The following is a 14654-nucleotide window of genomic DNA, read 5'->3' on the forward strand; positions in this document are numbered from 1 at the left end:
ATGCTCTTAGCCAAACTGAAGTACAAACGAGACAGAATACAACCTAAACCTAGAGCTAAGCAAGTAAGGGTTGATCAATGATCCAAAAGTTGATCTCTGGTGGTCCTAGGATTTAAGCTCACAAGCTTCTGAACACTAGACCCTGTGTTCTGCCTGGTTTTAATTTTGGTGAGATGGTCATTTGAAACATGCATCTTCAAAATCTTAATGATAAAAACATGGTTATCAAGTGTGTACCTAATAAACATATAACCAGAGATCTAAGGGTAGCGCTTGACACGTTTCACTCTGACCTTTTTAGTGAAATGCAGCTGTAACAACATCAGCCTCAGCTAGTATTTCCTACTATAAGATTGCAATAAACCAAATATTACATTATTAAACCTATTGCTAGACATTTTTACTAATTTCAGGCTTTAAATGTTCTTATTCTATTGGCAGTTAATTTTGCTAATTTCTAAAATTATTGCTAAAAATTTGCAAAATTATCTGCCAATAGAACAAGACTATTTCAAGCTTGAAATGAATAAAAAATGGCTAAAAATTAGGCTTAGTAATCTTATATTTGGTTTATTGTAATCTTATAATAGGAAATATTAGCTACATTCGACAATATTCAAGGCATTTCCACTTGCTAAGAATTTAGAAGAACTAAAAGAGATCTGGCTAAACCATGTGTGTTGCTTAAAAACCTGTATTCAGAAGGATTACGAATTACTAAAGCATTACTACATGAATCAATTGATTGAGAATAGGTTTTGTACAAGCTGCTAAGGCTAAATTTGCTTATTTTTATTTTTGTAAATGTAGCCTTGATGTGACATGGCCTGTGTGTGTGCATGGGAAAATCTTTATGAAGTATATATTACACTTTACAGTGGCTCTGTGTAGGATTCCTGTAAATTTTAGGTTAGGGTTTAAATTTAGACATCCTAGCCTTGCTTTATGAGACAATGAAATGCCACAAGGCCTCTTTAAATGTGGGTGTTGGATAAGAAACACTATATTACAGCAAGCTAAATACATAGAATGACTTCATTGTTTACGTATTCATTTTGGATATGTATGTATGTATATATATATATATATATATATATATATATATATATTTTTTTTTTTTTTAAATCAGCACTTCTAATTAACACTCCAGGGAGAGTGAAAGAACAGCCTGCACATAAGATCTTTCAATAATCAGAACTGCTTGTTTTAGTTTTTCTATCTTAAATTATGAAGTGTGTTGGAAGATGATGTACAGTCCCCTCTGAAAGTATTGGAACAGCAAGATTTTTGTTATTCACTGAAAACTCTTGAGTTTGAGGTCAAAAGATGAATATAAGATAATAGATGAGAATTTCAGCATCATTTCCTCACATTTACATCTTATATTACATGTTACATTTTAATATTACATGTTAAACAACTTAGAATGTGGCACCTTTTGTGGCAGATCACCTATTTTTTAGGTGAGCAAAAGTATAGGAACAGATAGTCTTAAAGTAAATTTAAGTAAATTACACTTAATGTTTGGTTGTATATCCCTTGCTTTCAATAACTGCATCAAGCCAGCGACCCACTGACGTCACCAAACTGGTGCATTCTTCTTGTGTGATGATTTTCCAGGCTTGTACCGCAGCTTCTTTCAGTTGTTGTTTGTTTTGGGGGATTTCTTCCCTTCTCTCTTCAGGAGGTGAAGTGCATGCTCAATTGGGTTAAGAGCTGATGATTGACTTGGCCAGTCTAAAATCCTATACTTACTTCCCCAGATGAAGTCCATTGTTGTGTTGGCAGTGTGTTATGGGTCATTATCTTGCTGTATGATGAAGTTCCTCCCAATTATATTGGACGCATTTCTCTGTAAATTGGCAGACAGTATGTTTCTGTAGACTCCTGAATTCATTCTACTGCTACCATCATGAAATGGTAATCAACAAAGTTTAATGAGCTTGTTCCAGAAGCAGCCAGGCAAGCCCAAGCCATGATACTACCTCCACTGTGCGTGACCGATGAGCTTGTATGTTTTGGATCACAAGCAGATCCTTTCTTTCTCCACACTTTAGCCTTTCTATCACTTTGGTAGAGGTTAATCTTGGTTCCAGAACATCCCTCTTTTCCTCTTTTCTTAGCTTTAAAATGGCTTGCTTTTCTCCCAAAGACAGCTCTCTGGTCTTCATGTTGGTTTATCCTTTTTAACAACAAACACAATCTTTACAGGCGAAACCCAGGGCTCAAACCAAGAGTAGTCATTCAGAACTATTATCTGTTTAAACAATCAATCTAACAGGGCACACCTGTCGGTTACATGTTCCAATATTTATGATCACCAAACAAAACAAAAGGTGACATGCTCTAAGTTGTTTAACACATGTAGATGTAGGAAATCAAAGCTGAAATTCTGATCTATCATCTAATATTCTTTTTATTCCATCTCAAACCCAAATGTCTTCAGTGTATTGTATAAACAAAATAATTGGCCTTGCCATTTCAATACTTGCGGACTGTATTTCCAGTATAGGGGACTGTAGGTAAATTCCTTTGTACATAAACCTAATCTACATTTACATTATATTTATACGTTTTAAACAAAGTGATGTGCAAGAAAAAAAAAACAATCCTGAGCAGTTAAGGGTTAAGGCACTTGCTCCTCTTGGCAGACATTGGGGTTGAACACACAGTCTTACGGTTACTATCAACGAAACATAACTGCCGTGCTGCCACTGGACGTACTCTAGATTTAAGGCTGAACATTTCATGCCAGTTCTATGTCTGTTAGCGAACTAAAAAGGAGAAAGTCACTTCATTCTGACTATCATTTGACTGTAGAAAACACTTTTGAAAATTGATGTCATGAATATGCTATATATTTGGATTCTGTTATATTTTTATTCTTAAAAGTTAAAAGTTATTTTTTGAGCTTTGTGACATTCATTGCAGGCAGACAGTTAAACCATTTCTAATATTATTCAGGAAAGATTTAGAAGAACACAAACAGTGTCTCAGTGAATGTTAACAAAGGATTTTTGTCTGCTGAATGTCAGGATAAAAAACCTGGAGAACTGGGCGAGAGGGTCCTGCGGGACATGAAGGAGTCGAGAGAGCAGGAGGAGTGTCTGTGTGAAATCCAGCAGCAGCTGCAGCTCCTCACACAGAGACAACACCCAGATGTGAGTTCAAAGAGGCTATGCTTCAATCAAACAAGGAGAAACACACACTGAGCCACACCAGACACTTGCACTGTAAACATGTGATGCTGAAGGTATACATCTCATTGAGTGTAAGACAACATGCACATATAGTTTTTTTTTCTTTTTTTTTTTAAAAGAACCTGGGCCATGTCATCATACACTTAGCCTTAGTTTATTGGTCAATACTGTCTAGACATGTTTTACCACTAAGTGGAAATGCTGGGAAGGTGGGACGGCCCTAATTAACACCAGATCCTATACTGCTAGGGGTAATGCATTTTTAACTATTCAAGTCAAAATGTAAATTTAGCATATTAAGTTTGTATATTATGAGGAGGCATCAACAAAAATACCCAACCCAACAAATTCTTTGGCTGTGTTGAAGGTTTTCTTCATTGCGCTTATCAAATATTTGTGGTTAAACAGATTGATCTTCATATTTCTTAGAAACATTTTTTAAAGTAAATGCACTATTTTTTTTTTTTTTTTGCTGTTAACTCGCAAAACAAGTTGCCATGTCTCACTGGTTGGAATGTTCTGGTTGATGCCTTTGTTTTGGATATTTATGACTCAAATTCAGTAGCAAGTCAGAATGCTAATCTTTCTGTAATTCTGTACATAGGAAAATATCATACATCATATATAATAAGGTTGTGACATATCATACAGTATACCCCTATACATACCCTATTTATTTAGTCCAAATTTTCTTCTAGGTTGCCGCAAGTGTGTTCACTTACATGGTTAAGGTGAATGACATGTCATTCTGATGCTTGTATATTGCTACATTAGCAAAATATGAGCTTGAATCAGATGGGATTGTTCTTTGTTTAGGGATTTAATTGCACAGCCTTTAAAATGAGCACATTATTGGAAATAACAATAAAAGCCTTTTATGAAGAAGTTTAAAATACGAAAGTCAAACAAGAGAAGAACATGAGACTCAAAAGCATGGATTAACTTTATAGCATTACTGTTGTTCCACTTATTCAGGTTAGCCAAAACAGGGCTTTCTCAAGAGCTGCTCCCAAAAGCCTTCTGTTTGCTGCCTGGTTACACAGAAGTCGGCCAAACCTGGCAATGTACAGCAGTTCGCACAGTTTGATTTATGCCTGTGCTGTAGTGGAGAAAGTAGAAAATGTTACCCAGATCTTGATTAGTGTGAGGATTTTTCCGTTTTTGGTCGAAACCTTTGTTGTGTTTCTTAGGGGCTGTGGGGCTGTAAACTCACTTTTTAATTTATTTGTTTGTTTGTTTATTTGTTCTCTGTTTGTTTAATGAACACGTGTAACAGAATAAAAGTGAAAAAAGGCTGAAAAGGTTATTATCCAGGAAGGCAGCAGGGCTAAATTGTTAACCTATTACAACACTCCAGCAGTCAATTCCAGGAAAGACAACAATGTCCTTCTAATGACCCTGTATTATAGACCTGTCAGACACAACCTCTCTTACTAAACAAGACTTTAAGAGACTTTTAGAGCCTACTTTAAGTAGCAAGTTTTTCTTTCTTCACAAACAGGGACAGATGCAGAAGATTTTGACTGGGGTGGAGAAGCAAGACACAGAGCTTGTATGATGTGGCCTTATAAAAATGAGCCCTAATGCCTGATTATGTGCAAATGCTATAGATTGACACACTGCATGTTTGCAGCCTATGCGCATTTTCATCATTTTCAGTTTTTAAACAATGCAGTATTAGAATTTGTATTTTCAATCATCAGTAAATTTCAGGACACCTTTCCATAATAATGTAGTACAACCTACAACATGCACAACAGAAAAACATAAGTGCTAAACTGCAGAATAAATGGACTGTTTATTAAAATAATCACTGGAAAGACATTCCTAAATAAGATTTTCCCTGCTGAAAAATCCAGGTTGGTCTGACCAGCTACTACCTGCCAAAGTACATGCGTAGCAGGTCAAGCTGGTAGATCTTTCTTTGCCAGCTGGTAAACGCTAGTAGAAAGGAAACAGAATTACTGCTCCTAATGCTGCATAGTTGACAAGGTTTTTTTTTAATGCAATCTCAGTAATAGTAATGCAATCTCAAACACTGAGCAATTTAATCAAGTATTTAGTCAAGTATTCAATATAAGATAAGATAAGATAAGATAAACTTTATTGATCCCACAGTGGGGAAATTCACTTATCACAGCAGCTCACAGACAGTTAAAGTGCAGGTATTAAAGACTAATGATAGGACGAAAGAAAAGTGAAATAATAAAAGAAATAAAATTATATAAAATTATAAAATATTGCACATTTGAACATCACTGTAATGCGGTGTTGTAAAGTCTGACAGGCACTGGTCTGAATGACCTGCGGTAGCGCTCCTTCCTAAACTGGGGGTGTAGCAGTCTACTGCTGAAAGAGCTACACAGGGTCTCCACAGTCCCATACAGGGGGTGAGAGGTGTCGTTCATAAAAGATGTCAGCTTGGCTAGCATCCTCCTCTCACCCACCTCCTCCACAGAGTCCAGTGGGCAGCCCAGGACAGAGCTGGCTCTCCTAACCAGCTTGTTCAGTCTCTTCCTGTCCAACTCTGTACTGCCTCCCACCCAGCAGACTACAGCGTACAGAACTGCGGAGCCCACCACAGTATCGAAAAATGTCCTGCACACTCCAAATTCTGTACAATATATTCTACATAATTCTATTTATCATATTATCTCAGACATGTTCTGATATGTGCAATCTTATACTGTGCTGTGGCCATCTCACAAAATTAGTTAATTTGCTCAAAACAAACAGCAATCAAACAATCCTGTGTAGGCCCAGAGGTCCCTTCAGACATCAGCAAATACAATACAACAGTGCAATAGTCTACCATAGCCGGCCTCAGAATGATTGCCGATTTTATTCTTAAACCAAACTATGTGATGCTGTAGCTGTGGTGCTGCTCAGTTAAGCAGTGTATTCCCCAAAGAAAAATGCACGTTTCTGTCACGGGTTGCCAGATCATGTTTCATGTTTCAAGTATGGCTAGGCCCTTCTTAATCCAGCTGTTCTGGAAACAAATAAAATCGTGCTGATATATTATTTAGCTTAGATATAGCCAAGTTCGAGATGGTCTCTTAAATGGTGTACATGCGGACATTCTGATATATCTATGGAAACATGGTGTGTAAATCTTAAATATAGATTGGATTATATATCTTTTTCATTAATGGGAAGACAGCAAGCCCTCTCTTCTGTCTCAGGATAGATTAACCAAATGGTTAAGCACTCGACTTGCTTATAGGAATTGCACTTTTATCTATTGTGGACAATGGCTGTGGTTTAGTCTAAGGTCAAGCTTGAGAAAACAGCCATAAACATCTCTCTAATCTCTCTGGTCTCTAATCATATTTCAGATTTATAGGCTGCAAAAGAATATTAATGCCTTCCGTTTTTGTTTGCGGCTAAATTATGAAACATACCACGCTATGTGAGCTTATTAAATTTGCATAGGTCACAGTTTGGTCTGTTCACTTGGCTTGAAACAATCTGCGTTTATATGCATCAACCCCAGCCATGCAGGTTCTATGAGCAATGTTGATGGGTTGGTTGGTCATGCTGTGCCGTGCAGTTAAAGCTAACTAAACCGCTACAGTACAGCCTACCCTTATCCTATAATCCTAAAATCACACGCAGAGGGTGAAAAGCCTTGTCCATTCCAGCTGGTTATATACTCAGACTTAACCACGCTTTATTCATGCTGCATTTGGGTTTTGCAGCTGGACTAGATCTGGGAACCTACTGCTTTTATTTTACAGTGTAATAGTGACAACCTTTCTTCAGATTTCATTTTTTTTTTAATCATTTACATTTTTATGTAAAATGCATTACATTCCAGGCAATATGTATTATATTTCTGACAATATATAACATGATATTACAGATTTCAGATTTAATATTCTTCATATTATGTATGCATGCATGTAATACAGGTGTTTAAAAAACTGTCAGTCGAACCATGTATACAGTGATGGTTAGATATACTGTCTTGCCTTTAAAGTAATCTGGAACCTGATAATTGGTATTTATTGTGATCGATAGACCACAATGTACAAAGTCTGTCTGATTAGGTTTTTTAAGCAACATGAACACAACATAAAAGAATGTGTTACCACAACATAAAAGAATGTGTTACCATGAATAACACGCCGGTGATTTAACTGGTAGTCAGGACACACAACTTGGCATGTTCAGTTTTGTAAAAAAGTAAAGTAAAGACATCTGGGAACATTTTTCACATATAAAAGGGTTAATCAAAATAACAGAACCATGTAACAATATATTAATGTCAATGACCCTATAAAAGTAGGGCTACTCTTGACTTGACTTCATCCTGGTGTTCTTAAAGCCAGTCAATTAATTTTAGCAGTACATACTGGGACATTATCATCCCGGAATATGGGATCATTATCAGGAAAGTGTGTTTGCGCAATAGGTGCTCCTGGTCTTGTAAAACTGACTCATTTTTGTTGGCTGTTATGTAATCATGCAAAGCATTCCCTGGATGTCATAATTTCCATCAGATGGCTGCCCATTCCATTATGAATCCCCCATGTACAGTTGTCAGCAGACATTGCTGTTTGAAAGCAACCTTTGGCTTCTTCTAAACATAAATCCATTTCGACATAGAAAATACAGTGCCTCCACAAAGTATCCCCCCACAGTGATTACTTTTTTGTTCATTTTGAAGTGACTCTCTACAGAATTAAAATGAAATAAAGTAAATTAGGACTAGTATTTAATTTTCGAGAGCTCACAGTATATTAAACAGGGTACGTCTTTGTTCATTTTAAATCCACTTATGCCCAATTGTATGCTTGCAAATCTTGCAATAAATATCTCTGACTATGGGGAAGTTCTCAAATCTAATATGGCAGATCAGATCAGTCCTGCTGTCGTGAAGACCAAGGAAATGCCTGTGAAGCTCTGAGATAAAGTTGTTAGGAGGAAAAAAGATGGAGAAGGTTATTAAAACATCAGCAAATCTTTGAGCATTCCTAGGAGCACTGTGAAATCCATTATGAAAAAAAAAAAGCAGAAAAAATATCACACAACCCAGACACTACCAAGACTGAGTGGTCTGGCAAGAAGGGCAATTGTGAGAGAAGTGCCCACATGAAGTGCCCAGATATGACACTGAAAGGGTTACAGAGCTCACTGGCTGAAATAGGAGAACTTGTGCAAACCACAATAATAGCATTAGCTCTTCACAGATCCGGCCCCTATGTGAGAGTGGCCAGAAGGAAGTCACTTCTGAGAAAGGCCATATTAGAAAATCTGAGAGTTTTTGGAAAAAGATTTTGTGGTCTGAAGAGAGTAAATTCGAGGTATTTTGTCTAAAATCAAAGCATAATGTTTGGTGCAAAATACAGCAGGTAACATCCAGGTAACCTCATTCTTGTGCTCAAGCAAGTTGATGGAACATTTTTTGCTACTAATGCTACTTAATAATTTATTTCCACTAAAGCTAACAAAACATTTCTGTTTTAGAAGTCTTGCCAGCTTCAGGGACCCCGCCAGATGAAACAAAAAAGAAATCGTGTATGTGTGAGGTTTTCACCTTAATGTTGAACTTCACAGAATAGATCCATGAAGCTTGTGGGGTGATGGTTGTAAGGTTTCAGCAAAATTCCCATAAAGTCAAAAACTGCACAAAAACAGTTGAAAACAGAGATGAGCCCAAAATGTTTGGTCATAGGGAAAGGTAAAAAAGGATTTTTCTTCTTTTTTTAGTCTTTTCAGTTCTTTCAAACAAGTTTACAGTGGTGCGCATTTCTGATGTGCACTATATATCTGCAATATGTCACATTAATTTTAATTTTAGTTTAAATTCCTAGTTTATTTACATTTACAGCACGTAGCAAGTGCCCTTATCCAGAGCAACTTATAGAAGTGCTTTGGAGACTCTATCAAAAACACATCCTCATGCTCGTTTACTAAGTCAGGGACTATGAAAAATCTATATTAATCAAGTAATTTAATTACTTTTAATACTTTATTTTTATACTTTATTATTAGCATTAAATAAAGAATATGAAAAATAAAATGAACCAACACAAAACTAAAAATAAAGACAAAAAAACCTGGTCATTTAATAATGACAAGAGAAATGCCATAATAGATCTAAGAAGCTTGTGTGGACAGGACAGACTGGTCTGTCAGTGCATAGCCATAAGCCATAAACAAATGCCATAGGTGATGGAAGATTTAGCATTCACCATGCTTATGAGGGCAAGGAGGTTTAAAAACCAGTAGTGCAAATAAACTGTGTCAGGAACACACTTTGCAGTTTAGGGGTGATCAATACACACATGCAGGTACGAAGAAAATCAGTGTTTCTAAAACTTTCGTAAATCTGGCTGCAATTATTAATTTGTTTTAGCTTATGCAAAAATTTACACACACATTTACTAAAAGATAAATGAGGCCTGTTATGCATGTTTTTGTCATTCTTAAATCATTGTTCCTTATCATTATTAAAAGAAAATGTTCTCAGAAATCATAGAAGAATTATAAAGATATGCTGCATAAACGACACCATTTCGATTCACAGCAGCACTTTAGGTGCATCCCAGGTTTATAATAGTGATCTGGTAGTTTGCCCAGTGAACTATTCTCATATTTCTGGAATATAACAAACTCAAAAACTGAAGTAAATCTTCTAAAATATTAGAAGATGGCTATTGTTGTGACCTGCTACAGAGCTTTATCTAGATAATTTGCTTCACACCAGCTGAAGAAAACAGTGAAAAACAGTTTCACACTTCTACAGTGTTATACAGTATTTATATTATTGAATTGTATATAGAGTGGCCTAAAAGCACATGGAATATTTGTGGCAAGAATTCCGAAGAGGCAATCTCACCTTTTGCAAAGTGCAAAGCCTGTTATGATAATGCTATTAGTATTTAACAGCATTGATATTGCTGACTGGTATATGAATTTTTATGTGATGTTATTTTGATACAATAATGGTACTTCAGACTTGTAATGAATTTGGATGGTTTTCTGTTGAGTATATAATTCACTTGCATGCATAAAAAACAAAGCAGGATAGATAGAAGCCCATCACACTGATGCTGTTGTTCTTCTTCTTTCAGTTGCTATTGTTAGGGGTCGCAGCAGCAGATCATTGATCTGCCTATTTGATTTGTCACAGTTTTTACCCTGGGTGCCCTTCCTGACGCAACCCTCAACAATTTTATCTGGGCTTGGGACCGGCACTGAGAGTGCTTTGTCGTGGTTCCCTGGCCAGGAATCGAACCTGGGCTGTAGCAACGAGAGCACTGTGGCCCAACCACTAGTCCTCCAGGGACCTAGGTGCTCATAACACTGATAAAGCTGGTTAAATGCTGGCAAATTAAAAACAGAGTAATAATAAAGTAAAAATGGCACCCCAATCACTGGAATCAATCTGGAGCTGGAAGGTTTTAGTAAAATCAGGTGGAATCGGGATATGGGCTGTTTTCAGAGAATATTTATTGTCCTCATGATCTCCTACATTCCCATGTCCATGCCCAGGTAACATTCTTCTTTTCGAGGGCGTTAAGGGCTGCAACACTTTCAGAGAACATAGGGTGAACTGGTAGTACTAGCCTGCTAGCTCCAAGAAGGCTCACACTGCTTCTTTTCTGCATCTCTGTTCATATTCTGAAGCCACATGCCTCAAGGATTTCCTGCACCTGTGGCATGGAATATGCATGCGTGTTTTAGAGAGTCTAAACCTACAGTTGCTCATAATATAGAAAGTCTGGAGAATGTAGTGATTGGTCAGTTCACAGTCAAGCTTGACCAAGCCTGTCGCACCTTGAGGTTGAACAGAGCATGGTCTGTCCTCTGCTGGGTGCAAATTCCTCTTTGGCTTCATTATTCACCTCCCAGAAGGTTTCTTGGATGAAAAGTGGAAGAGTTAGTGTTCTTACCTAAGTGACTTGGAATGACCTTGAATGACCTGGAACATGCTTAAAGGATTTGGGTAGTTGTGGTCTTTCTCCAGCAGCGTCTTGCTGTGCTTTACTTAAGTAACCCTTTGTAGCAGTCAGATGATGGTCCAGTGTAACTCACCAGCTCATATACAGAGTTTGTGCTGTTTTCCTCAGCAGACTCACCAACTGTGGGTCACAGTTCCTACAGATGGCCCGTAGCAGTTCTCTTACTTTCATCTGAGACACATATTCACATTTTTCAGTGAATGTGACTTAACTCGAACTGGATTGATGGTCTCAAAGCTTAGGTTGTTGAGGATGCAGCTTGGTTGAGGTGTTGTGGAAGAACTGGCCATTGGGTGCAGCATTGATAGTAGAGTTGAGGTTATAGGAGTGAGCTTGAAGATGTTCTCCAGTTGCTTGTTGCTTCTCTTGAAATAATCTAACATTGATTACCGTAGCTATTTCCATGTCTATGACATTTTTTAATGACATTTTTTTCTAATTTATAAATCAGCTTCTCCAGTCTTCTGGCCTAATCCTTCTTCCATGGACTTTAGCCAGCCCTCCAGCTCAGTAGCACTCACAATGCAGCAAAGGCTTTCTTGCAGCTTGTTTTCCAGGCTATTCTTCAGGCAAGTCTTTTCTCTATAGCCAGCTTGCTCTGCCAGGTTGAGTAAAGTCTATTGTGATATTCCTGTATGTAAGGTAATACTGCTATAGGTGGTTGGTGTGTAGTGACATTCCTTAGTAACATATATATATGGTATGATAATGAATAATATATGATGTGAATATGATATGATGTATGAATAATACAGAGGACAGAATAACCTGTGAGTAAAGTGGCTAGTTCAGGTGACAGGGGTTGTGATGCCAAAACAGCCCTGACCCGTCGAGGCATGGACTCCACTAGATCCCTGAAGGTGTGCTGTGGTATCTGGCACAAAGATGTTAACAGCAGATCCTTTAAGTCCTGAAAGTTGCGAGGTGGGGCCTCCATGGATCACACTTGATGTCCAGCACACCCCACAGATGTTCGATTGGATTGAGATCTAGGCAATTTAGAGGCCAAGTCAACACCTTGAACTCTTTGTCATGTTCCTCAAACCATTCCTGAACAATTCTTGCACTGTGGCAGGCTGCATTATCCTGCTGAAAGAGGCCACTGCCATTAGGGAATACCATTGCCTTGAAGGGGAGTACTTGGTCTGCAACAATGGTTAGGTAGGTGGTACGTGTCAAAGTAACATCCACATTAATGCCAGGACCCAGAGTTTCCCAGCAGAACATTGCCCAGAGCATCACACTGCCTCCACCAGCTTGCGTTCTTCCCATAGTGCATGCTGGTACCATCTCTTCCCCAGGTAAATGATGCACACACACCCGGCCTTCCACATGATGTAAAAGAAAATGTGATGTATCAGACCAGGCCACCTTCTTCCATTGCTCCGTGGTCCAGTTCTGATGCTCACCTCTCCATTGTAGGCACTTTTGGCAGTGGATAGAGGTCAGCATGGGCACTCTGACAGGTCTGTGGCTACACAGACGTAGCAATCTGTGATGCACTGTGTGTTCTGACACCTTTCTATCATAGCCAGCTTTAACTTTTCAGCAATTTGTGCTACGATAGCTCTTCTGTGGGATCAGACCAGACGGTCTAGCCTTCACTCCCCACGCGCATCAGTGAGCCTTGGGCACCCATGACCCATCGCTAGTTCACTGGTTGTCCTTCCTTGGACCACTTTTGGTAGGTACTAACCACTGCATACCGGGAACACCCCACAAGGCCTGCTGTTTTAAAGATGCTCTGACCCAGTCATCTAGCCATCACAATTTGGCCATTGTCAAAGTCTCTCTAATCGTTACGCTTGCCCATTTTTCCTGTTTCCAACACATCAACTTGGTCACTTGCTGCCTAATGTATCTCAACCCTTGACAGGTGCTATTGTAACGAGATAATCAATATTATTCACTTCACCTGTCAGTGGTCATAATGTTATGGCTGATCGGTGTATATATATATATATATATATATATATATATATATATATATAGAACATCATGCAGGAGCTTTAGATTCACACCTAAATACTGCTACATTTCCCTCTGACTCAAAACTACTATCAAACATGCAGATGGAGAGCTCCTTTGAAGTGCCAGCATTATGTTTCATAACACTTTTCCACACTTTTCCACAACGTAGAAGGTAAACTCTGTCTTTTTAGAGAGGAAATTGTTGCAGGGCACAGCAGATGGCTTTGATTAATGCCTCAGATAAAAGCCCATGCTTTCTACACAGTAATCTAGACATAGATTTCTTATATGCTGGTTTCATCCAGAAAAGGGTTTCAGTGTAAGGCTATGAGTAAATGCACAAAACCTGACTTTGAGAATGAAGTTGATGTAAATGTTATCTTATTAAATATAGATTTTTATATCTAGATTTAGTATGGGGCCATTAGTGTTTATTAAAGGCAGCATAGACAACCCAGCTGAGGTTGCTGGCTGAATCAGAATCAGTATGAATGTGGAAGCACAACAAGGAAAGAAACAATCCTAGGATTCATATCAAATTAGACAACTCAACCATAAAAACAAATTACCATAAAGTGTTAATTGGTTAATTGAGCTCTAACAATTTGAGTTGTGCCATGACCACTGAACAAGTTTCTTCTAATTTTCTTCTAATTCTCATCTAACAAATCTTAAAGACTCAAAAATCTAAAAAGGTTCCAATTTTGAATTAGTTGAATTCTTAAACACATAGTGTCTGTCAATTTTATAATAATACCTATACAGTATGTACAAAAGGCAAATTGTGTAAGATATCATCTAGCTGTTCACATAAACAGCAAACTGTTTTACTTGGTAAATGCACCTAACAGCACCCTAACTAAATTAGAACCCCCTGACCATTTTTCAGCCAGTACTAAATTATGAAATTCTGATCATAAATTTGATTGTCAAGGTCGTTTGGAAGGACAATAGCTGTGTTAAATATCAACAATTATTAAATAAAGACACTTGAATGGTTTACCAAAGAAAATATTTCATATTCCAGGCCACTGAAGGCATAGAACGTTCTGTATCATTTCAATTCACATCAATTCAGTTCAATTAAATTAAACTTTAATTCAACTTATGCAAATACACTAGTGCATGTCATAACAAATTAGTGCATCATGGGGGTAGAAATGTTTCTTTGGTTTTACTTTATTGTCCCAAAATATAAGTCTATATAAGCTATGGTTATCATCTTTTAATAGAAATAGATTTTTTTTAAGAGAAAGCCTTTCCTTTTCCATATCTGATGATTAGACTAGCATTTAAGACTAGCATAGTGCCCATACTTACCTCTAACATTGACTGTGTTTTAGTGTGTAGCCCAGCATTATGTCTGGAGACGTGGGCACCCACAGCAAGCAGGAATCATACTTTTTGTTTTAAGCTGTGATCTAGAGACTTCACACCAATGGCTAGTATTTAACATGCCTATGCAATTCCTGTACAGCTTACAGAGATAGCCCAAGAGTTTCTGCAACTG

General features: G+C 37.7%; 1 protein-coding gene across 2 annotated transcripts in view; it reads left to right on the forward strand.

The window, feature by feature from the left end:
- Positions 1 to 14654, forward strand: part of fsip1 (fibrous sheath interacting protein 1) — a 44409-nt gene that overhangs the window by 26720 nt on the left and 3035 nt on the right. For both annotated transcript variants that reach the window (XM_034307750.2, XM_053237625.1), the window contains exon 10: positions 3036 to 3161. In XM_034307750.2, the coding sequence (XP_034163641.2) occupies positions 3036 to 3161 (126 nt within the window). The remainder of the gene's footprint in view (positions 1 to 3035; positions 3162 to 14654) is intronic.

Source organism: Pangasianodon hypophthalmus, chromosome 10 (genome assembly GCF_027358585.1).
Source record: "Pangasianodon hypophthalmus isolate fPanHyp1 chromosome 10, fPanHyp1.pri, whole genome shotgun sequence".
Taxonomy (NCBI): Eukaryota; Metazoa; Chordata; class Actinopteri; order Siluriformes; family Pangasiidae; genus Pangasianodon; species Pangasianodon hypophthalmus.